At 43.8% G+C, this 26,357-nt stretch overlaps 1 protein-coding gene across 1 annotated transcript in view; it reads left to right on the top strand.

Annotated features, from left to right (window-relative positions):
• Nucleotides 1–26,023, top strand: part of FSTL4 (follistatin like 4) — a 442,827-nt gene extending 416,804 nt beyond the window's left edge. Inside the window, exons 14-16 of the mRNA XM_057541639.1 lie at nt 8,458–8,565; nt 17,496–17,605; nt 19,748–26,023. Of these exons, the coding sequence (XP_057397622.1) occupies nt 8,458–8,565; nt 17,496–17,605; nt 19,748–20,456 (927 nt within the window). The 3' untranslated portion in view covers nt 20,457–26,023. The remainder of the gene's footprint in view (nt 1–8,457; nt 8,566–17,495; nt 17,606–19,747) is intronic.
• The last annotated feature ends 334 nt before the right edge of the window (nt 26,024–26,357 follow it).

The following is a 26,357-nucleotide window of genomic DNA, read 5'->3' as shown; positions in this document are numbered from 1 at the left end:
GCATTTTTCATCAAGTATTTATCGCCTACTATGTGCCAAACTTTGGTCTAGGTGCTTGGAAAACAGCCATGAATGAGCAAGTCCTAGAAATTATATTCTAGCTGGGGAGACAGACCATAAATCAGAATTTTAGGGAGCTATAGATGGTAAGAGCTATTTACAGGTTGAAAGGGACAGAGGAACTGGAAGACTATTTTTAAGTGGGCCTCACTCTGGAAGTGAACAGAATCTGAGATCTGAATGCCCGGTGGGACTCCCGCTCTGGGAGCAGAGGGAAGGCCAGTGGGACTGGAGCACAGCCAGGAAAGGGAGAGTAGGATGTGGCGAAGTCAGGGGTAAACAAAGGCCAGTGAGATAGCCAGACATTCAGGTGTTTTAATCAGGGGAGTGACATAGTCTGACATTTTTAAAGAGTCAATCTGCCACTCAGTTAAGAGCAGACTGGACGATAGAACAGAGATATTGGTCACTGAAATAATCTGGGCAAGATGATGACAGCAGTGGAGGTGGTAAGAAGCTATCAAAGTCTTGCTATATTTTAAATGTAGACCCCAAAAGATTTTCTGCTCGATTGAATGTAAGGTTTGAGAGAAAGGAATAATAATAATTTTAATAATAATAATAATTTAAGCAACTGTAGAATGGTGATGCCATTTACTATGTGTGGTGGGATGAATAATGGCCCCCAAGATGTCCACATCCTAATCCCCAGAACCTATGAATGTCACCTTATATGGCAAAAGGGACTTTGCAGGTATGATTAAGATTTTTTTTACTTTTTTTTATTGGCGTATAGTTGATTTACAATGTTGTGTTCGTTTCTGCTGTACAGCAAAGTGAATCAGTTATACATATACATATATCCACTTTTTTTTTAGATTCTTTTCCCATATAGGTCATTACAGAATACTGAGTAGAGTTCCCTATGCTGTACAATAGGTCCGTATTAGTTGTCTATTTTATATATAGTAATGTGTATATGTCATTCCCAATCTCCCAATTTATCCCTCCCCCGCTCTTTCCCCCCGGTTAATTGTAAGTTTGTTTTCTACATCTGTGACTCTATTTCTATTTTGTAATAAGTTCATTTGTATCATTTTTTTAGATTCCACATGTAAGTGATATCATATGATATTTGTCTTTCTCTGTCTGACTTACTTCACTCAGTATGAGAATCTCTAGGTCCATTCATGTTGCTGCAAATGGCATTATTTCATTCTTTTTTATGGCTGAGTAATATTCCATTGCGTGTGTGTGTGTGTGTGTGTGTGTGTGTGTGTGTGTGTGTGTATCACATCTTCTTTATCCACTCCTCTTTTGATGGACATTTAGGCTGCTTCCATGTCTTAGTTATAGTAAATAATGTTACAATGAACATTAGGGTGCATGGATCTTTTCAAATTATGGTTTTCTCCAGATATATGCTCAGGAGTGGGATTGCTGGATTATATGGTAACTCTGTTTTTAGTTTTTTAAGGAAACTCCATACTGTTCTCCATAATGGCTGTACCAATTTACATTCCTACCAACAGTGTAGGAGGGCTCCCTTTTCGCCACACCCTCTCCAGCATATATTGTTGGTAGACTTTTTGATGATGGCCATTCTGACCGGTGTGAGGTGATACCTCATTGTAGTTTTGATTTGCACTTCTCTAATAATTAGTGATGTTGAGCAGCTTTTCACATGCTTTTTGGCCATCTGTATGTCTTCTTTGGAGAAATGTCTATTCAGGTCTTCTGCCCCATTTTAGATTGGGTTGTTTGTTTGTCTGATATTGAGCTGCATGAGCTGTTTGTATTTTGGAGATTGATCCCTTGTCAGTCGCTTCGTTTGCAAATATTTTCTCCCATTCTGTGGGTTGTCTTTTCATTTTGTTTATGGTTTCCTTTGCTGTGCAAAAGCTTTAGGGTTTCATTAGGTCCCGTTTGTTTATTTTTGTTTTTATTTTCATTACTCTTGGAGGTGGATCAAAAAAGATCTTGCTGTGGTTTATGTCAAAAAGCGTTCTGCCTATGTTTTCCTCTGACAGTTTTAGTCTCTGGCCTTACGTTTAGGTCTTTAATACATTTTTAGTTTACTTTTGTGTATGGTGGTAGAGAATGTTCTAATTTCATTCTTTTACATGTAGCTGTCCAGTTTTCCCAGCACCACTTTTGAAGAGACTGTCTTTTCTCCATTGTATATTCTTGCCTCCTTTGTCATAGATTAGGTGGCCATAGGTGTGTGGGTTTATCTCTGGACTTTCTATCCTGTTCCATTGATCTATATTTCTAGTTTTGTGCCAATACCATACTGTTTTGATGACTGTAGCTTTGTAGTATGGTCTGAAGTCAGGGAGTCTGATTCCTCCAGCTCCGTTTTTCTTTCTCAAGATTGCTTTGCCTATTTGGGGTCTTTTGAGTTTCCATGCAAATTGTAAACATTTTTGTTCAAATTAAGGATTTTTAAATGGGGAGTTATCCTGGATTATCTGGGCGAGCCCTAACTGCAAGCACAAGTATCCTCATAAAAGGGAGGCAGGAAAAAATGTGACAACATAGAAGGAGGAGGCAGTTTAAGGACTAAAGCAGGCTTGCTACACTGCTGGCTTTGAAGATTGGAGGGAGAGCCCATAAGCCAAGGAATGCAGCTCTAGAGGCTGGAAAAAGCAAGGAAATGCATTCTCCCTTAGAGCCTCTAGAGGGAGAACTACCTTGCATACATATTTATTCTGCCAGTGAGATTAATTTTGGACTTCTGTCCTTCAGAACTGTAAGAGAATAAGTTTGTGTTGTTTTAAGCCACCAAGTTTGTGGCAATGTTACTGCAGCATTAGGAAACTAATACACTCTGATAGAGGCTTTGAGCAAGGCAGGGGATACAGGTCATGAAGCAGATACAGGGGAAAATTAGTAATTCAGCTTTAGATTTGTTAAGCTTGAGCTGCCATTTTAAATATATATATATATATATATATATATATATATATATATATATATATATATATATATATATATATATACGCAATTGGATAAACAGGTCTGGAGTCAAAGGAGAGGTCTAGGCTGGAGATATGAATGTGGGCATCATCCCCATGTGAACTGTGTTAAATCCAGTTAACTGGAGGAAATCATGGAGGGAAGTACAGATAGAAAAGAGGTCAAGGTTGGAGCCTTGAAGTATTCCAACACTTAAAGATCAGGAATGAGAGAGGAAGCCAACAAAGGAGACCAAGAAGGAGTAGCCTGAAAGGTAGGAAGAAAATGAGGAGAGGGTGGTGTTCCACAAGCCAAGAAAAGAGCTTTTTAAGGGAGAGTTAGTGGCCAGTGGTGTCAAAGGTTGCTGAAAGCATTTGTATGTTATGAAGACTGAGAACTAACCACTGGATTTGGTACCACATGGATCACCTTGGCAAGAACAGGTAGGACTATAATGGCAGAATGCAAGCCTGAGGGGGTGGATTCAATTTAGAATCAGAGGGAGTAGAGATGGTGAATATAGACAACTATTTTGAGGGGTTTTGCTATAAATATGAGAAAAAGTAGACAAATGAGGCAGTAGCTGGAAGAGGATGCTGAAGAAACTTAGAATAGGTGATATTACAGCATTTGTATGCTAATGGGAAAAACTTCTCCCACAATTCTTCCCTTTCTTTTGTATCATCGAAGTAGGCAGTAGTCAGTGGAATCCAGGACATACAAGTAGATATGCTAGCCTAAGATAAAAGCACATTCTTTCATCATAACAGGAAGAAATAGAAAGTATTCAGGCACAGGTGCAAATAGGTGATACAATTGGTGATAGCTGGATGACCTTCTCTTCTGGTTGCCTTTATTTTCTCAGTGAAATGAGAAGGAAAATTATCACCAAGGCTTGAGGTCTAAGGAAAGAGGTAAAAGTTGGATGTGAGATTGAACTGACCAGGGAAATGTGATAGGACTGCAGGGCAATAGTGAAGGCCCACTTAAGGATAAGGGGTGCAAATGTAAAGTCAGACCAGTGAGGAGGGTTGTATCTTTTTTCCCAGGAATGCACAGCTGCCCAGGTGCAGGATCATTGTTGGGAGAAAGTTGTATAAAAACCAGGGTTGTGGTTGTGGTTTCTCCTGAAAAATATGATAGGAGACTTTCCAGCTATCTTTCTGTTATTGATTTCCCTGGCCAGAGAAAGTACTCTGAATAATTTCAATCCTTTGAAATTTATTGAAGCTTGCTTTATAACTCAGCTTATCAACTTTCATAAATGTTCTATGTGCACTTTAAAAGAATGTGAATTCTAATGTTTTAGGTAGATTTTACATACATATCAATTATGTCAAGTTGGTTTATTACATTGTTCAGATATTCCAAGTGATTTTTTTGTCCACTTAGTCTACCAGCTGCTGAGAGGCATGTTGAAGTCTCCCACTGTGATTGTAGATTTATCAAGTTCCATCCATTTTTGCTTTAAAATTATAGTATCTTCCTGGGGGAAAGACTTCTTTCTTCTTACAAAATATCCCTCTTTATCTCTGGCAAAGCTTCTTGCCTGAAAGTCCATTCTGTCTAATATTAATATAGCTAAATCAGATTTATTTTGATTAGTGTTACCATGGTATAATTTTTCCATTCTTTCACTTTCAATCTTTCTCATATATTTAACAAGTGATCTCTTATAAAGCCACGTGTATTTGGATTTTGGCTTTTATCTAGTTTAATAATCTTGATCTTTTACTTGGATTATTTGATCCATGTATTTTTGATATAATTATATGGTTATGTCTACCATCTTACTGTTTTTTCATTTGACCTACCTCTTTATGTTGCTTTTTTCTTCTTTTAGCTTTCTTTTGGATTAGTCAAACATTTTTGTTCTTCTATTTCTCCCTCTATTAGTTTGTTGTCCATGCATACTTTTATCATTGTTGTTATTATTACCACCATAGAGATTACAACATGCATCCTTGCCTCAATACAGTCTCATACAAATTATTGCTTCACTTGCCCAATAATGATAGAAGCTTAGAACACTTTAACTCCTTTAACCTTCCTCCTGCCTTTGGCACTATTGTGAGAATGAATTTTAATTCTACATGTAATTTAACCCCACAAGACATGACTATTATTATTATTTTGTACAGTTGATAGTCATTTACATTCACCCACATATTTACCTTTTCCATTGCTCTTTATTCTTTCCTGAAGTACATAGTTCTGTCTGGTATCATTTTCATTCTGGCTGAACAAGTTTCTTTAATAGTTCTTTTAGTGCAGGTCTGCTGGTAACAGATTCTCATAGTTTGTGTTTGTTTGAAAATTTGCCCTTTATTTGTAAAGGATATTTGCACTGGATATAGAGTGCTACATAGGCAGTTAAATTCTTTCTGCATTTTAAGATGCCGTTTCATTATCTTCCATTGTTTTTGTTAATAGATCAACTGTCATCTTATTGTCTCTCTTTTGAAGATAATGTATCTTGTTTTTTCTCTCTGGCTACTTTCTAGATTTTCTCTTTGGTCTTTAGCAGTTTTACATGCCCAGATATGGTGTTCTTTGTATTTATTCTGATTTGGGGTTTTCAGAGGTTCTTAAATGTGTGGATTAATATCTTTAATCAGACTGGAAAATTCTCAACCATTATGTCTTCAAATATTCTGCTGCCTCATTCTCTCTCACCTCTTCCTTGGGAACTCTGAGAGAAAAAAAGTTAGACCTTTCTATTGTGTCCCACACATCTCTTTCACTCTTATTTTCCATCCTTTTTGTCTCTTTGTGGTTCAGTTTGGGCATATGCTATCAACTTGTCTTTCAGTTCAATAATCCTATCTTCCACTGTGTCTGAGGTATATATAACAAAACCTATTTATTGAGATCTTAATTTCAGGTGTTGCATTTTTTCACTTTTAGAATTTCTGCTTAATTCCTTTTATATGTACAATTTTTAAATTATTTTTTATGGATCACCCGTGAGTCTGTTTCTATTGTCTTTTTTATGTTGTTTTCAGTTATATAAGCTGGATCTTGGAGTGCCTAGTAATTTTTTCTGAATGTCAAACATTCCATATTACATTGTAGAGACTTTAAATGGCTGTCATCCACTGAAGAGGGCTTACCCTTTTCTCTGCTAGGAAGAAAGACAGTAGAGAATGAATCACTTTAATCAAGTACTAAGTTGAATCAAGGCTGAGTTGCAGCTTTCATAAGGCTTAGTCAGTCTCTGATTCACTCCTAGTAGGTAGCACTTCAGGTCTTTAAACTGAGAGTCTGGTGTGTTCTTCAGGACCTTTTCCCTTCCATGTCTTTGCTCCTTAGCATATTGAGACTGTGGAAAGCTCTGTTCTGAATGTAAGAGATTTTTGGTTTAGGTTTTCAGTCTCCTACTCCATACCACCTCAGTCAGAATGAGAATATGAAAAATGATTAGAGAAAGTTAAGCAGAAAGGAGAGATAATGCCTGCAGTCTAAACTTTGGGGAAGTTTGTGAAGAGGGCAGACAAATGGGATAGCTGGAGAAGAATGTGTAATCAAGAGGGTTTTTAAAAGAGTGAGAGAGAAAATACAAGAAACTAGAGATAGTGTCAGGATGGTATCATTACTGGTGAGAAAAGAAGCTCTGGATAGGGGAAGACAGTGCCAGATCCTAAAGCCTTTGGTAAATGAAGGGAAGCAGCCAGGATGAGAAGATCAAGGAAGAGTAGCTGGAGGCATGAACAAAGGACCTGGGGTATGTGAAGTGTAGGAAAATAGAAACAGCCTCTACTTGAGGCTTCAGGGCAGAGGAAGTTTTAATTAGAGCAAGAAAGTACAAGGAGACTTCAAAGATGGTGATGACTGGAGAAGAAATATATTTCAGCAGGTATAGGCAAAATCAAGAGTTCAGATTTGTATAAAGTTGTGGTCATCAACAGAGGAATGAATTCTAAAGTCATCAGAGTATAATGGGTTACTTGAAGCCATGTATTGAATGAGCTCACCCAGGGAAAGGATATAGACAGAAACAAGGTCAAAGATGAAGACGGGGGACATGCCACCATTTAGAAGTCAGGATGAGGAAGAGAAGCCAGGGAGGTGGGAAGCTGAGTGAAGAGAATGTTTCCAGAATGGAATGGTTAACCATGTGGAATCTTGCTGAAATGTCAAGTTAGAGGAGGATCACATAGTGCTCTCTGAATTTGACATGAAGCTCTAGAGCAGTTCAGTGGAGTGGTGAAGACAAACAAACAGTTAAGAGGAAGTGGTTTCAGGGACTCCATAGACATTTCTTTAGAGAAGTTTTAACCAGTGGGGACAAAGATGGTTTTCCCCCAAGATCAGAAAGGCTAGAATATGGTGGACTGAAATGTCAGAAATTTGTTGACAAGGTTTAAGTTATGGTGGCTGCAGTGGGGAAGAGGAAAAGATCACTGAAACCAAGAAGGAACTGAGAAAGCAGGGCTTTGAATGAAGGCACCAAAGTTGGGGACTCACTCAGGGAGTGACAGAGAAAACAGAGCATCTTTAGTGAACAAAGGGAGTGACTAGAACTTTGGCCAATGCCAAGAAGAGCAGGGGTCATAGTGGCATAACAAAACAGAGTTTTGGAACTTATAAAACTACATTCTGAGAAGTAGAAAAGTCACCATTTGACAGGGCCACTGGGGAAGCTCTGTCCTCAGAAAATAGCAGCGTTTCAGTTACAGCAGTAGAAAAAGACTCTGCCTGATGCTACAGTCTGAGTGAGTCCCAGAGGCTCCAGGTGAGTGATGTACCAGATAGAGTCTGCACAAAGTTAAGAGACAGACAGACAGGTGATAACGGATGAGTTAAAAGTCAGTCTCAGATGACCCAGGAAGAAGAGCTAGAGAAGGACGCTGAGGGTTCAAGAGGCGCCAGAGGCTTACAGGAGAAGTGATGGGAGGGTCCTGAAGCTGATTCTTGAGTGGAAAACTGAAAAAAAACCTCTGTGTTTAGGCTTTTGCCAAGATGGTCTGGGTACCCTTTAAGTAAGACGTGCAAGAATTTTTTTTAATAAATTTATTTATTTATTTATTTATTTAATTTTTGGCTGTGTTGGGTCTTCGTTGCTGCACACAGGCTCTCTCTAGTTGCAGCGAGCGGGGCCTACTCTTCATTGCGGTGTGCAGGCTTCTCATTGCAGTGGCTTCTCTTGTTGCAGAGCATGGGCTCAGTAGTTGTGGCGCATGGGCTTAGTTGCTCTACAGCATGTGGGATCTTCCCGGACCAGGGCTCGAACCCACGTCCCCTGCACTGGCAGGCAGATTCTTAACCACTGCACCACCAGGGAAGTCCCTGCAAGAAATTTTTAAAAGGAAGAACATTACTGATTGATAACCAATTTTATGCCTCTGAAGACAAACCCAGAGGGGATGTTTCCACCCTGGGTTCCCAAACTGGCTCATTGTCAAGGCTGCTAGTCTGGCTTTCCACTCACCCAAGAATGGCCTAGAAATGAATCAGCTTCTACAACAATGACCAACTTGTCGCTATTTTTTTTTCAAGTCCATAGGTGTCGACCCTCTGCCGGCTAAGTTGGCCTATGACAAATCACATGACCAAGTGTGGGTCCTGAGCTGGGGGAACGTGCATAAGTCCCAACCAAGCCTCCAGGTATGTTGAGTACATGGAAGACAACACCCACCTGCAGGAAAGGGCTCTCTCCCTAGCTAATAAATGTCTCCTGCTTCCCTAGGTGGCTAATCACATTTAGCCAAAGTCTGTCCGTGAAGGCTATGGAGACAGTAGGAAACATCCTCAGGATAATGCCCCTTATAGGCAATGAACAGGGTATCTTCCGCCAGGCCTGCTATTAAAGACAATAACACTGATGATGGATAAGATTCTAATGTCATGACAACCAGAATGTGGCTCTTGGGCCCCACCCAGCCCAGCCCCAGAACACTTGCCTCTTCTGAGCCAGGAGCTCCTGGAGCCAAGCAGAAATGAACCTCTGGACTTCAAGCAGTGAGAAGGGAGCCAGGGCTTTCTTCACCTTGGGCTGCATGGGCTGGAAAACACTGTCAAAGCAGGCACCAGGTAATAAGGAAGGAGAAGTAAAAGCAGCAGCAGCAATTATGTTCATAAATGGAAGCACATTACTGAGTGCTCACAGTGTTCCAGGCACAGGAAGTTTCAATAACTGGCCCCTGGTCCAACCTAGGCATACATTCAGCCACTGCACTGTACTGCCTCTTGGGAAAAGCTTGGGCCCAGGACATCTGTGGGATCCCTTCCTCCACCAGTCAGGGAAGGTCAACACCAACCCTATGTTGAGTGTGTCTGGCTCAGCCTTTCTCATTAGGGGTACATGAGATGATTAAGCCCTACAAAAGGTGATTTGAATGCCTATTCCCTTGATTCTCCCAATGATGGTGCATAGAACCATTCTAGATGCACAGAAGAGAATTCACTGCATACAGTGGATTCCTCGGGATATTTATTAGGGTTTTATTCTCTCTCAGAACCCCAGCTGAGAAGGGCTGCAGATGGAGCCAAGTTCACACTGTTCCCAAGACTGGTAAGAGGCCAGGGATACCCAGTCTACAGAAGCTTCCTCCTGGGGACTGGCCACCTGCCTTACCTACCTCTGTGCTGCTGGGCCAGGGGAATGACACTACTTCACCTCCTACAAAACAAGACTATTTGTCCCTCAGTGAACACCATCAACACATCCTGGGCCCCAGTGAGCTGATGACAAATAATAACTCATTAGAGGACCTGGGAGCCAGAATAAAGGTCACTCAAAACAGAGTATAAGCCCAGAAAATTGGTTCCTCTGGCATCTCTAAGAAAGCATGTAAGGAAATTCAAGGGGAGGGGCCACCAAAAAATATTTTTCTAAAACTAAAATTTAACAAAAAATGATTTCCTAATTTAAAACTGCAGTAGATGGATAGATGAGTTGAAAATGCATGATTTCTACTGAGACTCAAAATAGTAGCCTGAAAGATAAAGAAAGAACAAGAAAAATCCTCAATTCACAGAATACAGGAAAAGATTAAGATATGAAGTCTCAAAAGATGTTTCAAAGTCAAAAAAAGTTTAGAAAGAGAAAAGGTAATAGTTGGAATGGAGTCAAACATTAAATAAATTTGGAAGAAAATTTCCAAGTTGAAAAAGTAAATCATGTAGATTAAAAGGATCTGTAAGTTCCAGGCTAACTTGATGAGAAATAACACATCTCTGCTCTTGGTAAAACCCTGGGCTTCCAAGAATAAAGGAAATATATTACAAGCTACAAGGCAGAAAGAAAAGTCACCTGTAAAAGAACAATTAGGTTGGCACTGGACTTCTCACCTGCAACAGCTGCTGGAAGACCGTGGCATCACATCTACATGCTATTAAGATAAAAGGGCTGATATCCAAGGTATCACTTACCTGTCAGGACAAAAGAAAGACCTAAGGATATGCAAGAATTCAGAGAGCAGATCATGAAATATACCAGAAAAACAGTAGGTGAACCAGATCAGAGACATCGAGATGGTGAAAGATAAAGAGGAAACAGCCCTAAGTAAGAAACCTAGAGAGGAAGGTCCAAAAATAAAATAAGATGGATGAAGAGAGACTACCTGGAAATGTATTTATAAGTGCTAAATAAGGGCATTTGAATTAGGAGCAATGCACTGAAAGAGAAATTCTGATACCAGGCTCTAACTAAAGATGATAAATTATTTCTGTAAAAGTAAGGGTAGGGAGTGGAGGAAAGAGTAAAAATATTCAAAAATGTCATCTTATAGGGATAAGAGAGGATATAGAGAATGTTCTTTGAAATTAATAGTTGAGATAGTTAACTGTCTGATTATTCCAAATGTGACAAACTGATTTCTCCTATTAAAAGCAGAGATGATGAGATTGGGTTTGGAAGGGAGGGAGAGAAAACTAGCTGTAACTTGTTTACAAGAAACCCATAAAGTGATAATAAAAGGTTGAATTGAAAGGGGTGGAAATAGTGATGGTAGGTGGACAAAAAGATGTATGAGTGTAATATTAATATCAGACAAGGTCAAATTTAAGGTTAAAAGCACTAAACAGCATAGGAGAAGCATTATATGAAGACAAACAGCCAACAGATAGCAAACAACATAACTAAATACATAATACAAGAGTGATTAAAAATAAAGGAACTTGATTTACAATGCACTTAAATTGTACATTCCAAAGAGACAAAATAATGACATGGGAAAAATGAATAATATGAATAAGGAACTTGGTTTAATAAATATATAGAAAACCTTTCCTCTGCCAAATAGAAATTTTTCACATGTCCACATATATGTGTCAGTAATCACAAATAAAAATTTAGCAAATTTTGTAAAAGTCAGTGTTACAGGCTACATTATCTGATAATTAGAAATAATTAAAATGTGACCTACCTAATAAGGAAACACTCCTAGATCACTACTGCATCAAAGAGGAAATTAAAAGGAGAAATTACAAACTGTCTCAAAAGCAATGAAAAAGAGACTGCTTCTCATCAAAACCTACAGGATACAGAGAAAGCTGTACACAAGGAATATTTGTGTCTTAAAAGCCTGAAGAGAATGTATTTGTATAAAGAAATAAGAAAAAGAACAAAGTAACTGGCAGGAAGGAATTATTTAAAAGACTAAAATTAGTAGAAATTAAAAAAGGACAAACAAAAACCAATAAATCCTTCACAAACCTGACAAAGAAAAAAGAATATAAACAAAATGAGAAATGAGGAAAGGCATATTACTGCAGATAAAAGAAGATGAAAATAATTGTAAAATAATACTACACTGCAACTCTGGGGTGGCAAATTTTAAGACCTAGAAGAAATGGATGATTGTTTGCAAAATGCAGAAAAAAAAAACAAACTGACCCAGTCAGAAAGAGAAAGACAAGTACCATATGATATCACTTATATATGAAATCTAAAATATGACACGAATCTGTCTACCAAGCAGAAACAGACTCACAGACATAGAGAACAGACTTGTGGTTGCCAAGGGGGAAGGGTGTGGGAGAGGGATGGACTGGGAGTTTGGGGTTAGTAGATGCAAACTATTACATATAGAATGGATGGACAACAAGGTCCCACTCTATAGCACAGGGAAGTATATTCAATGTCCTGGGATGAACCATAATGGAAAAGGTATAAATATAATAGTTATGTAATATTTATATAAATTTTAAAATATATATGAGTAACTGAGTCACTTTGCTGTACAGCAGAAATTAACACATTGTAAATCAACTATACTTCAATAAAAAAAAAATTAAGAAGGAGGAAAAAAAAACTGACCTAAGAAAAGGAAAATTTGAAATAGAACAATTACCAGAGAAGAGGTTTTTTAAAGATCAAAGATCTACCATAGAAAAATGTACAGCCAAGTTTTCTCAAACCTTTCAAATGTAGATAATTTTAATATCATTTGAACTATCCCAGACCATATGGAAAAAAATGTGCGACTCCTTAGTACTAAAAAATAAAACTATCACCAGTTAGAATGGGCATCATCAGAAAATCTACAAACAACAAATGCTGGAGAGGGTGTGGAGAAAAGAGAACCTTCTTGCACTGTTGGTGAGCATGTAAATTGATACAGCCACTATGGAGAACAATATGGAGGTTCCTCAAAAAACTAAAAATAGAATTACCATATGACCCAGCAATCCCACTGCTGGGCATATACCCTGAGAAAACCATAATTCAAAAAGACACGTGCACCACAATGTTCATTGCAGCACTATTCACAATAGCCAGGTCATGGCAACAATCTAAATGCCCATCAACAGACAAATGGATAAAGAAGATATGGTACATATATACAATGGAATATTACTCAGCCATGAAAAGGAACGAAATTGGGTCATTTGTAGAGACGTGGATGGACCTAGAGACAGTCATACAGAGTGAAGTAAGTCAGAAAGAGAAAAACAAATATCGTATATTAACGCATATATGTGGAACCTAGAAAAATGGTACAGATGAACTGGTTTGCAGGGCAGAAATAGAGACACAGATGTAGAGAACAAACATATGGACACCAAGGGGGGAAAGTGCGTGCAGGGTGGTGGGATGAATTGGGAGATTGGGATTGACATATATACATTAATGTGTATAAAAAGGATAATAAGAACCTGCTGTATAAAAACAAAATAAAATTTAAAAATTCAAAAAAAAATTAAAAAATAAAACTATCAACTAATCTCACTTATGAATACAGAAGCAAAATTCTAAACATGGTATTAAAAATAGAGTCCAACAATGCATCTAACTGCTCGAGCAGGGAACAAATTCCCGGGATGCAGTAATGGTTCACTCTCAGGAAATCAGTCAACATTACTCATAACACAAAACAGAAAAAAAGCTATAATATTTTCAATAAATGCTAGAAGGCATTTAACTAAATACAGCAGACATTCTTAATTTTTTTAAAAAAACTAAAAATAGGAATAGAAGACATAAACATAATGAAGACTATTTCCCAGAAACCAAGAGGAAATTTTGCCTAAATGACAAAACACTAAAAGCATTTTAATTAATAGCAGGAATTAGACCATTATGCCCACCATCACCATAATTGGAAAGTCTTAGAAATGCACTATGACAAGAAAATGAAATAAATTGAATAAACCTACCTTCATCTCTGTGGACTAGGGTTCAGGAAACCACTGCTTGCAAAAACTGCTCCTGGAAATGTCAGTGGGCAGAGCCTTTGTGGTGAGCAATTTGGAAATGTGAACCAAAAGCCTCAGAACATTGCTTTCAATCCGGCAACTTGACCTCTCAGAACTTATCCAAAGACCAGGATCAGGGATGGGCACAAAGATTGAGCTACAACATTATGTGTTACCGCAATGTTTATATTTACAAAACATTGAAAATACCATCTTAATGTTTCTAAATATCCAACACTAAGGAATTGGTTAAACAAACTTCACTATGACTAAATGAAGGTGGTTCTATAAATGAGGCTTATTCCACCAAGGCCCTGCCCCAGGAGCCAGTGTTTGAACCTTTGGCACCGTCTCGAATCTTGCCCATCATGCTCTCGCCCCCCCACTCCCAGCTTTCAGCTGCCTCTCTGCTCATCCCACTCGATATCTTGCACCCTGCCCTTCCCCAGCTGTCACCTCTCACCTGGCTTTGTCCACTCCTCTGAAGCAGATGCTCAGACTTCCCTACCCCACACTCACTACTAACTTACATCTCCTGATACCCAGCCAACTATGTGCATCTCCTGAACCAAGCCCCTAGAGCCAGCAACTTTGAGAAGCTCAACAATTATCTTTTGGTCACAAATGTGCCCAGCCATGTGCTGGGACACAGGCCAAGAAGGAACTCATGATTCATTGGAGAAATGAGGCTGACTAGCCCATGTCAGTTCAGTGGCCCATGACACCGGGTTTTGATGAAGTAACCTCTGAATATAGGGTGTCAGGGTGGTGAAGCATGAATGACACTGACTGCTGACAGCCTGTAATTTTCCATCTCTATTATAAGCTAAAATGACAGACCTTATATCAAGCAATGATTGCATGGCTTCTTGGAATTCTCTGACATTTTCACCTGGACTCTCTAAGATCCAGTTTCCTAATACTGATATTTTCTTAATGCCTAGTTCTAAGCTTTTCCCATGGACTTGCCATGGAAGTGTCATTTGGCCTTTTTTTTTTTTTAATCACAGGAAAATAACCTAACTTTAGAGCTGCCCCAAGACTGGAAATCACAGCTCTCATCATTCTAATCCGGCATTCTGCCTGCTGACCCCTCAAGGGAAGCATGATCCAGAAAACTCAAGCCTCAAACCTGCCCGAGGAAACAGGGCAGGTGCTGTTTGTCTTGTCATTAAAGTAAGAGGCAGAAGGCAGCCCCACTCTTGAAAGGTAAAAGCATCCAGAGCTCTAAGCCATGTGAGTCACAAAGCCCCATCACAAACTGTCCTCAGCCTCAGGCTGCAAAAATCTGAATCCTTCCTTCTGTATAAATGGCCACAACATGAAGATCAGAAAAGTGTCTCCCCTCCCTGGTCAGAGTCTAGCATCTGCCTCCTGTCCTGCTAAGAGGGTCTGGGCTTGTCCTTGGGGTCCTCCAGGCAAAATTGCCCACAAGCTGGCCAAGCCCCTCATCTGGCTGCAGGTCTGCCACCTTTCTGGGCAATCACCTAGAACTTGGAGGCTGAAGAGCACATGCAGAGAAGGCAAGAGGACACAGGCTGGCTGGCTCAGTGTCTCCAGCCTGCCTGTGCCCAAGGCCTCAGTAGCTGATGGACAAAAGCCCAGCCTGACCACAGGGGGCTTTCTGGCAGGGCCTCCAAACCATGCTCTCATCCTGTCTAACCCCAGACATCACTTGGCTCTGTTCTGTGCTGTCACTGTGCCCTTCCCTGATACAGACACAGCAGGGACACACACCAAGGAACGGCTCAAGTCGCTTCCTGCCAAGTACGCAGGGGAGAAAGTGGTACCTCAAGGGGAACAGAGGCAGCATGCTCTGTCACTACCAATTTGTACAAAACACAGGGCATAATTCTTCACTTCTCACACCAAGTCCCCTTTGTGAAACTGGAACCCTCCCTGGCATCCTAATCACAGGCATCTAAATGACATGGCCAAGACACTATAAAACTCTTAGAGGAAAACATAGGCAGAACACTCTATGACATAAATCACAGCAAGATCCTTTTTGACCCACCTCCTAGAGAAATGGAAAGAAAAGCAAAAATAAACAAATGGGACTTAATGAAACTTAAAAGCTATTGCACAACAAAGGAAACCATAAACAAGATGTAAAGACAACCCTCAGAATGGGAGGAAATATTTGCAAATGAAGCAACTGACAAAGGCTCAATCTCCAAAATTTACAAGCAACTCATGCAGCTCAGTATCAAAAAAACAAACATCCCAATCCAAAAATGGGCAGAAGACCTAAATAGGCATTTCTCCAAAGAAGATATACAGATTGCCAACAAACACATGAAAGGATGCTCAACATCACTAATCATTAGAGAAATGCAAATCAAAACTACAATGAGGTATCTCACACCAGTCAGAATGGCCATCATCAAAAAATCTACACACAATAAATGCTGGAGAGGGGTGGAGAAAAGGGAACCCTCCTGCAGTGTTGGTGGGAATGTAAATTGATACAGCCACTATGGAGAACAGTATGGAGTTTCCTTAAAAAGCTAAAACTAGAACTACCATACGACCTAGCCATCCCACTACTGGGCATATACCCTGAGAAAACCATATTTCAAACAGAGTCATGTACCACAATGTTCATTGCAGCTCTATTTACAATAGCCAGGACATGGAAGCAACCTAAGTGTCCATCAACAGATGAATGGATAAAGAAGATGTGGCACAGATATACAATGGAATATTACTCAGCCATAAAAAGAAATGAAATGGAGTTATTTGTAGTGAGGTGGATGGACCTAGAGTTTGTCATACAGAGTGAAGTAAGTCAGAAAGAGAAAAACAAATACCGTATGCTAACACATATATATGGAATCTAAGGGAAAAAAAAGTTCATGAAGAACCTAGGGGCAAGACGGGAATAAAGACACAGACCTACGAGAGAATGGACTTGAGGATATGGGGAGGGGGAAGGGTAAGATGTGATAAAGAGAGAGTGGCATGGACATATATACACTACCAAATGTAAAATAGATAGCTAGTGGGAAGCAGCTGCATAGCACAGGGAGATCAGCTCGGGGCTTTGTGACCACCTAGAGGGGTGGGATAGGGAGGATGGGAGGGAGACGCAAGAGGGAGGAGATATGGGATATATGTATATGTATAGCTGATTCACTTTGTTATAAAGCAGAAACTAACACGCCATTGTAAAGCAATTATACTCCAATAAAGATGTTAAAATAAATAAGTAAATAAATAAATATAAATAAAAATAAAAAATAAAATAAATGACACGGCCAGCACCTCTGCCAGGATGCCTGCTTTCTCTAATAAGTTACGGAGTCACAGTTCTCAGAGAGCGCCTCTGTGAGGCGCATATGACAGAGACTCTCAACAAACCAGCCCAGGTGCCTGGCATCAAGGGAAAATACAGAGCCAGTCAACGATTCCAGCGTTTAGCATTTTCATTATTTAAAACCTCGCCGCCTTTCCCAGGGTGGCCTAGGTGTTGAGAAGGTGGGACTCCCTGTCGTGGGGGAGGCTGTCTCTGAGCAGAGATGCTTAGGTTCCGAGGACCCTCCCTCAGAAGCCCCAACACAGTCCCTCCAAGTCCTCACTCCGCCGTCACATCACGGCAGCCGACAACATGCACCACAGTCAGTCAGGGGCAGGCCTGACCGAGCAGGAGGGAGCGATCCAGGCGTTCACTCCTGTCTCCCCACTTCCCCTCCCTGGAAGGATGGGTCCCTGCCTACGCCATTCCCAAGCAGCTCCCGCTCTGCTCCTGGCCCCCCACCGAGACGGTGACTTGCCCATCATCTCTCTCTCAAGCAGCCTGTCTGCTGGGGTCTCCACCCGAGCGTGCATGTGTCTGCAGGTTTCCAAGCCCCGCTGGGATGGGCCCTCACAAGGACCTCCGCTCTGTGTTGCAGGTGATCACAGAGGCCAGCACCGGTCAGGGCCAGCACCTGATCCGCACACCCTTTGCAGGAGTGGATGATTTCTTCATTCCTCCAACAAACCTCATCATCAACCACATCAGGTGAGACCGGCCCGCAATGCCCTAACCTACTCCGTGCCCCAGCTCAGCCCTGCACGGGGCAGCTTCGCCCGAGGTGGCCCTGCTCCTTTCTCTTTCTCCCCCACTCCTCCTGGGCTGGCCTTGGACCCCATCAGGAACGGAGGGAGAAATGGCCCCATCCCCAGTCCTTAATTGTTAAAGTTAAGGAAGGCACCCAGCTCCTAATGCCCTCAGGGGCCCAGTGAGGTCAGGAAGTCTCATCCTTGGGTGAGGACAGCAGAGGAAAGAGGGAAACAACCATGGTTAATTGAGTACCCTCTCCTTGCTAGACGCAAGAAACTAGTAGAGGCGGTCTCGAATCTGTTTTATAGATGAGGAGACTTAGGCCCAGAGAAGTTAAGACACGGGCCAAAGTCACACAGCCAGGAACTGGCAGAGTCAGACTAAATGCAAAGCTGGGTCTGCTTTCAGTGCCCCATTTGGCCTCATTCTCTGCTAGCCACACCTGTGGCTCCTCTAGGAGTCCCCAGAGCAGCCATGCAGGGGCCTGCAAGGAAACAAGGCCTCCGGGGTGCCTGGTTTGCCACCATCCAAAAGAACAGCTTAATAATAACAGCCATGGCCTCGACTGCAAGCCTCATCCCAGCCTGGCCACTCCCCTTCCCTATTCATTTCAGAGAACCCCTGACATTTTCTGTCAAGGCACCACTGCCAGAAGACTGAGCATGCCCTTTTATAAAGTCATCAAGACCCAATGTCTTGTGGCAGTGTTTATGCCTTCCTTTACTCTGACATCAAGCACCTTTTTCCAGGAAGAAATGACTCATTTTTGCAAGCTGAAGCTGGACTTGTAAAAATAGGGCTCTCCCATTCATCCTTGCCCAAGGGAGAAAATAACCACTTTATGACCTCCCTACCTCACTGCAGAGAATACCTGGGGCAGAGCCTCTAAAATGGTTGTAAATGGTAAACCCCCTCAAAGAAGCTGAATTCAGCCAGGAGTCATGCAAACTCAGTCTCTGCAGAGCCTGTGTGTGACTTTTACTTTACAGTTTCTTATAAGCATGGGGTTTTCTTTCCTGCTCTTTCCATGCTCTAGCTCTTTAAGGATGCTTTAAAGATGCTGTAAAGTGGGCATTTTCCCAACTCTGAGGCACGGCTTGTTATTCAAGAGAAAACTGTGGAAGAGATTTTTCTCTACTCCTGTAGGTGTACACAGCACCCAAAGGCCTCTGCAAGTGAGGGGTTTAGGCAGAGGCTCTCACAATCAGAGGGAAGTCCTGCCTGGAATCAGGCCCTTTTGCAGCTCACAACCAGCCTCCAAAGAGGAACTTCACAAAGTCCAGATGTGGCAGCTTCCACCTACTGACCTCTTCCACTAAGGGTCCCTCTTAGATTTAATCCTCTCAACAGCCCTTGGAAGGAACTACCCTCTTTATATTTGCAGGGGCTTGAAGAGGCAAGCAACTTGCCCCAGGCTCTGCAGCTAGCAGGGCACCACAGCAGTGCCAGGCCATCTGGCTGTAAAGGTAAAAGCTGTCCTCAGCCCCAGCCCAAAGGGGCTTCCTGTGACCAGCATCATCAACGTGGCCAGGGAAGAGGCTGCCCTCAACCCTTACCCACGTTCCCCTCCAAGGGTAAGGGAGCATGGATAGGACATCTGTCCTTGTTCTTTTGCATCTGCATCCCCAAGTTCTGACCCAGCCGGTAGTCCAAAAACCACCTCAGATGTAGACTCACCTATCCCGTCCTCCTAGCAGGCAGAGTCAGGACAGACACCTCTTGTCCCTTCCCTCCAGCCACAGGCCCGCCACTTCCCAGCTGCCACAAGGCCTCTGGGAAGCTGAATCAAAGGCATCCCCGAGGCAGAAGCTGCTGAGGCACAACCATGCTCTTCCTTTACCATTTCTAAAGATGCGCGCATATTACGAGAGCATAAATCCAGGAACATTTTGTAACTCTACTGCATTTGGTTTGAGATCATAGATGAATCGCTTATGAAGCCATCTCCTGCAGAATGGTAGATCTTATGAATAGGCTGTTAGATCACCAAAGGGTTATGAGAAAGGAAAAGAGAAAGGATGCCATCGTTTGAGACCAATGACCTATCCCCTACCCAAAAAGTCCTCCTGACCTCTGACCTCAGTTTGCGTCTCCTCCCAGGTTCGGCTTCATCTTCAACAAGTCTGACCCTGCAGTCCACAAAGTCGACCTGGAAACGCTGATGCTCCTCAAGACCATCGGGCTGCAGAGCCATGGCTGCCTGCCGCAGGCCATGGCCCACACCCACCTGGGCGGCTACTTCTTCATCCAGTGCCGACAGCACAGCCCCTCTCCAGCCGCCCCGCAGCTGCTGCTCGACAGTGTCACGGACGCCGTGGTCGGCCCCAACGGCCACGTTACCGGCACCCCACACACGTCCCCCGATGGGCGCTTCCTAGTCAGCGCCGCGTCCAGCAGCCCCCAGCTTCACGTGCAGGAGATCACGCTGCGGGGGGAGATCCAGACCCTCTATGACCTGAAAGTGAGCCAGGGCGTCTCAGACGTGGCCTTCCAGCCCTCCTTCACCCAGGGCGACCGGTACTACGTCTACGCCACGCTGGAGACAGAGCCGGACCTGCTCTTCCTGGAACTGTCCACGGGGAAGACGGGCGTGCTGAAGGGCTTGAAGGAGCCTCCCGCGCCCGCGGGGCCAGCCCGAGCCTGGGCCGGGCCCCGCAGGATCGTGAGGGACAGCGGGCTGTTCGGGCAGTACCTCCTCACGCCGGCCCGAGAGTCAGTGTTTCTCATCAACGCGAGACAAAACGCGCCGCGGTGTGAGGTGGCGGGAGTAAAGGGGGGGACCACAGTGGTGTGGGTGGGCGAGGTATGAAGCAGGCACGAGCGCCGCCTGGTACTGACACCGCAGCCCCAAGCAGGCACCCTGTACATTTTTACAGACAAAAGCAAAAACCTGTATTCGCTTTGTGGTTCAACACTGGTCTCCTTGCAAGTTTCCTAGTATAAGGTATGCGCTGCTAACGAGATGGGGGTTTTCCGTTAGGACGTATGATTTCTGCCTTGAGCTACGATGAGAACATGCTGCCGTGTAAAGGATTCATTTCTGCGCCCGGCTACGCGCCACGTTACCTGGGCCGCCATGGAACCAGGAGCTCCCGCTTTCCAGGCGGATGCTTCGGTCGGTTGCCTTCGCCTAGTCATTCTCCAGGGTCCGGCCAGACTTCACCCTGACGGTGTGGCCTGAAGACACAGGCTCCCCGGGGCAGGGCTCTCCCTCCTGGCGTGAGAGCCACATCGCCCTCGCTCTGGACCTCATTTTCTCCTTCGCAGTTGCTTCTTGCTTTTCTTTCCATTTGACTTGCTGTAAGCCTGAGGGAGAGCCAACAAGACTTATCGCATCTTGGGGGATGGGGAAATCACTCACTTTATTTTGGAATTTTTGATTAAAAAATAATTTTTTATAATCTCAAATGCTAGTAAGCAGAAAGACGCTCTCCGAGGTCCAGCTGTATCCCTCCCTGCCTTAGGCCATGGCTCTGAGAGTCACCACCCCACATCCAGAAAGAAGACAATGGCCATCAAGCGATCGTGGTCCTCTGCACCAGGGACACCCCCAAGTGCAGATCAGGCCACCACATTGGTAAAGGCTCCGTTCTGGGTTGGGACCCCCAAGAGACCAAGACAAACCCTGCGTGCCTGCTTTTCACTACTGAAGGGGGACATTTATTAGCCAGCCCAGTACCCCAGATTCAGGGCAGACCAGGCTTGCCTGGAAAGGTGTGTGCGGCCTGCAGAACAGCGGCCTCCAGGCTCAAGGCAGAAACCCAAAGGATACAAGTGGGGTTCAGGCGGGTTCCTTAGGCTATCCCTTTTAAAACCCCATTTCTCTTCTCCCTGTGGCCCTCGCACTCAGCTCTGGCACCCCAGTCCCTGCATCATCATAGCACAGACAGCACATTTCAGTAAGTGTTTCTTACACATGGGTCCCTCTCTCCCCAGTAATACACAAGGATACGGGCTGGCACTGCTGCATTATTCCCAAATGTCTCAGGCTGTGGTAGGCTCTCCAGTGGGCATCAAAGAAGTACAACCCAACAGCCCCATGAAGACAGCCCATATCAGAGAATCTCGGCAAGGAAGAGGCCCCCTTGGGCTCTCAAAACACCCCTTTCCTTCTCGTGCACATCAGTGGCCAAATTGCACTTGTATGCTTTCTGACTTGAGTGGTCATTTTTCAAGCCACCTGAAGTTGGAAGAGGTGGTCCCATCACAGACACATTAGGTTAGATGCCTTCACCTGCCAACATGGCCATGAGTTTCCTGGGCTGCTGAGGAATGGCCCCTTTCAGAGAAAAGAAGACATAGACCTTGCCTCACTGGAAACAGAGCTTCTCACTCCCACCTAACTGCCCAACCCACCTGCCCGCCACAGAATTCCCAACATTGGCCAATCCTCTAGTGTGTTTCATTCATCTCAGTCCACCAAACTCTTGTCCCCCACAACTCCCAGGGTGTGCCTAGACAAATACATTCATAGATTTTTTTTAAGATACAATATGTAGATATAGGTTGAAGAAACTGACCTCAAAAGCCTAATATTTAGTTTCATAATAACTGGGATGGATGGAAAACACATCTCACCTTTTTTTATTCCTGCCTCAATGTCTTGACACATTTTCTTCCAAAGTCCCACTTCTATCCCTGAAATTCTCCAACTTTCGTGAGCTTCTTCCTTTGGAAAACATCTTCTGAACTGTGGCAGCCCCTGGAAGAAAAAGAAAGTCTCTGAGCCTACATGAGGAAGAGCCCACCAACTGCCAGGCCAGAACACTTGCCCCTCTGGACTGCAGGATTGCTGAGTAAAAGACCAATCCAGTCCCAACTGGCCTTTTCAACTGGGAGTGACTTCAGCGGCACCTGTTCCTTTTCCACAATTCCTTCCACTTCTAAGTGTGTCTGGAAAGCTTCTCTGCCTCTCGTTGTCGTAACTGTGAAGTTGCAAAGCTGGAGATGGCCAGTTTAGGTCTTGCTGCCAGCATTTCAGACACAGTTAAATAGGAGCGGGGAATCACAGCCCTGAAAACTGTGAAATTTGCAAATTCACAAAGGCAGGAAAGTCAATGTTTTTTCAGCAGTGCAACGGACTGAAGGGCTGGCCAGGACTCCACCTGCCCCTTTCTCCCACACATTAGCCCCAGCAGAGGCTCGTGGAACACAGTTTGAAAGCCACTGGGGTATGAAGTCATCACAACAGCCAGCGATCCTTCTGATGAACACAAATCATCGGCTATCTACTAATATTTCACATCAAAGGAGTATTCATTTTACCAAAAGAATCACCCCCAAAGCCACTTACGTGATGAACTATTTCAAAATTACTGGATTTTGAAATAAAATTCATTTCACAAAAATTCAACGTAGATTTTTTTTTAGACTAACAAACGGAAGTAATCAACACCTACGGTGACATTAAAGATTTGAAATGGAAGCCTTCATTCTCCTTCTGCCCAAGTGAGCAAGACCCCACATGGAGGTTCTCGGTCCAAAAGCCCACGCAGCCACCCACAGATTGATAGTGGGAAGAGAGATTTGTCTGCTTCTAGATGCCTGCATGGACTTTCTGCGCAAGTAAACTTGGCTGTGAACCACACACGGTGAGACAAATGCCATCATCGCAGCCCCAGTAACACTGAGCCAGCGAACCCTGCCTGGGGCTGGCCCAGGCTCCTTTTTTAAGGCTCCAAGCCATTTGAGGGTCCTGCTACTTTCCCCAAGCCCCCAGAAGTAGCTGGAAGAACCCTGTAAAGTCTAGGCTGGGGCCACATTCATACCAAGCTTCATATTCTGTGACCTAGAGATAGCATCACGGGAGACAGAAGCTCAGTCCCTGCAATCCCCCCCCCCACCCCATCTCAGCCTCCCAGATCCAGGTAAGTGCCCTGGAGGACAGCACTCCAGCCCAAATAAAGCAAAGAACCGCCTGCTGCCCTAGGGAATTGTAACTGCTGAGTCTTCATTGAGGAAAGCAGCCTAGAGTTGGCTTCGTGTGGCCCCCACTTCTTTTCTGCTGACCAAATAACCTGTGAACTAAAGGAGATTTCAGAACTGAGATGTGAAACAGCTTCATGATGGATATATTTTTCTACAAGGGGCTTAAATAGTAATCCATTCATTTTTCACAATGTTTCATTCAGATACCACGGACACTGCACCATTTCATTACCAAATCCTACAGCTCGCTCTCCCATCCTCCTCTTCAGAAGCCAGCCTCCAGGAGCAACTATACTGCTCCCAACGCCCTCCTACACATCCACCAATCTACCTCACATCCTCCTTCTTGCACCCGGCACCTCCTCCTTGCACCTGGCATCTCTGAGCCAGGAGGCCAGACAGGTGATGTAGGATGACAATGATGCCGACATTGATGGCAAAGTCCTTTGCCATCCTCCCCCACCCAGGACCCCAGATCCCACTCCAAGTGCAATCAGAACCCACTGGGACACAGCCGCTTGCTACCCAGAATCACACCCCCCAAACCCTAGCTCACAGCCCTTTGGAGTTAGGTGACCAAGACAAGCGAGAACTCAGAACTGTCAGGGAAGTTGGCTATTATCAGACAGAAACTGTCAGGCGGGAATAGAGACCATAACATCTCAGCCAAGCCCTTAGAGGACTGAGCTACACCTCCCTCCATCGTCACTTTGTTCTCTGCCTTTCCCGCTCCCTTCCTGCGCCTGGGGCCTCCTGCTCATGAGCCAGTCCTACAATTCAAGGGGCAACTCACCTGACCACCACACCAGCCCCCAGTGGCCTTTGCATGCTGCTTCCTTGCTTTGGGTACAAGTGAAAAGTCACTCATAGGGCCAGATGTTATTATTTGCTCCCAGATTGGCACATAGGCAAAGCAGTTTTGTTCAAGAAAGTCACTAACTGCCTTGATTTCTCTCCAAAATCAAGAGATCATAGAACAGAGGGGCTTAAAAAAGTTCAAGGGGGAAATATACAGTGCTTATACTCAAGGTGTGACTGCAAGACCCCAAATACCTGGTGGAATGCAACCCACTTCCTGCTTTTGTCTACACCAGGTTACCTGCCAAGCCACTTGAGGATTTGAGCATCTTATCTGGGCCTTCAGGGTTTAGGTACCAGCCACCCAGCGGACACATGGAGCCCAGCAAGCACGGTTTCACCCATCCTTTGGACCTGTGAGCAGCATTGGGAATTAAACCAAACACAATGTGTGAAATTATGGAAGATAGGGGGAGAGCAGAAATTGACCTCCAAAATTCACAGCAAGGCTTCTTTAGCGAGCACAAGAGTGTTGAGCACGTGCGTGGTTTTTGGACAAACCGCAATTCACATACCCCTCTTTCCAAGCTCACCTTGACTCACATGGGACCATCCCTTTCTGCTGTGGCCCCAGGGAGCAGGCCATGCCCTGGAGGGCTGTAGAGGGCTCAGTCTGCAGGCCACAAAGCAATAACTGTCGACTCAACCCTACCCCCAGCCCAGTGACACGCAGCTCTCCACATGTCACCAAGGCGGGATCAGACAATGCTGCCCAGTGGGGGCACTGTCTTCAAGATCATTTCTGAGGAATGGCAACCATTATTGGCTGGATATGGGGCCCAAGAGCTCTCAAATGAGAAAATCTCCTAAATCTAAACCTTCATGCACTGCCCAGCGTGACATCGACCATAGCTTTAAGAGTTGTTTGTCCCTTGCTACTTCAGCTGCTTCAGAGAGGTGAGGGACAGTGGTCTGCAAGTCCCCCACCCCAGACCCACAGCGCAGCCTTCTGTGGTGCCCCCGACCCACACCCTGACTGCCCGGCTCCGGCGGCTGGCCAGCCCCCTCTCCGTTCCTGGCCCTGCCCCTTCACACCCCATCTCCCCCTCCCCCGCTGCTCATGCTTCCTGAAGGCCATGTGAGATGATCTAAAAGCAGACTAGGCATGGAGTTGTGCTGCTGTAGTCACACACGCTGTGTTCATGCTATAGTGTAGTGAACGACCCTCGAGATATGCAGTCACACACACACAATTTGTCCCGTTAGGATTCTCATCCTCCCCCACCTCAGAAAACTTCCAGATCTCTTATGTCGAGGCAGATTACATTATTTTGAGCAGTTGTGTAGACTCCAAAATATATTTTCTGTAATCACTGGTATTTCTCAAAAGGCCACCTGTAATTACTATACATGTGAATTTTTCCTTATTTATAAAATATATATAAATTATTTTTAATACATCAACTTTAGTAGAAATTTGTACCAACACAGCAACTGTATTTGGCATTGGAGATAAGTTTGTGTTTACTTTGATGTATTGCACAGTATTGGACACACCATGTATTGGCAGTACCACTTGATATAAAGACGATTCACAGATTATCATAAAGTATTGTCATTGTAAATGCTCTTTTTCTGAGGACTTTACAATAAAACGTGACAAAAGTTACCTTTTTTGGTGCCAGTCTGTATGCACTTGCTAAAGTGAGAACTGATTAAGGCAGGATTACTCGGGGGCCTTCTCCCCCTTCTCCATCGCCATTATAGGTCCATGATGGTCAAAGCAAAATGGACACTGCTCTGGCCCAGTCCAAAGAGAGCCTGGACAAAGGCAGGCATCTGACCCCAGAAGTCTCTCTTCCCCATGTTGAAGTTTCAGGTCCCAAAATGTACAACTAACATCTGGCTCAAAACTGCTCATCATCTGCCCTGCAGGCCCTTAAAATCCACCCCAGCCCCCAGACTCTTATCCATTTCTTGACTC

This window comes from Balaenoptera acutorostrata, chromosome 2 (assembly GCF_949987535.1).
Source record: "Balaenoptera acutorostrata chromosome 2, mBalAcu1.1, whole genome shotgun sequence".
Taxonomy (NCBI): domain Eukaryota; kingdom Metazoa; phylum Chordata; class Mammalia; order Artiodactyla; family Balaenopteridae; genus Balaenoptera; species Balaenoptera acutorostrata.
This window is presented reverse-complemented; position numbering and strand designations above follow the sequence as displayed.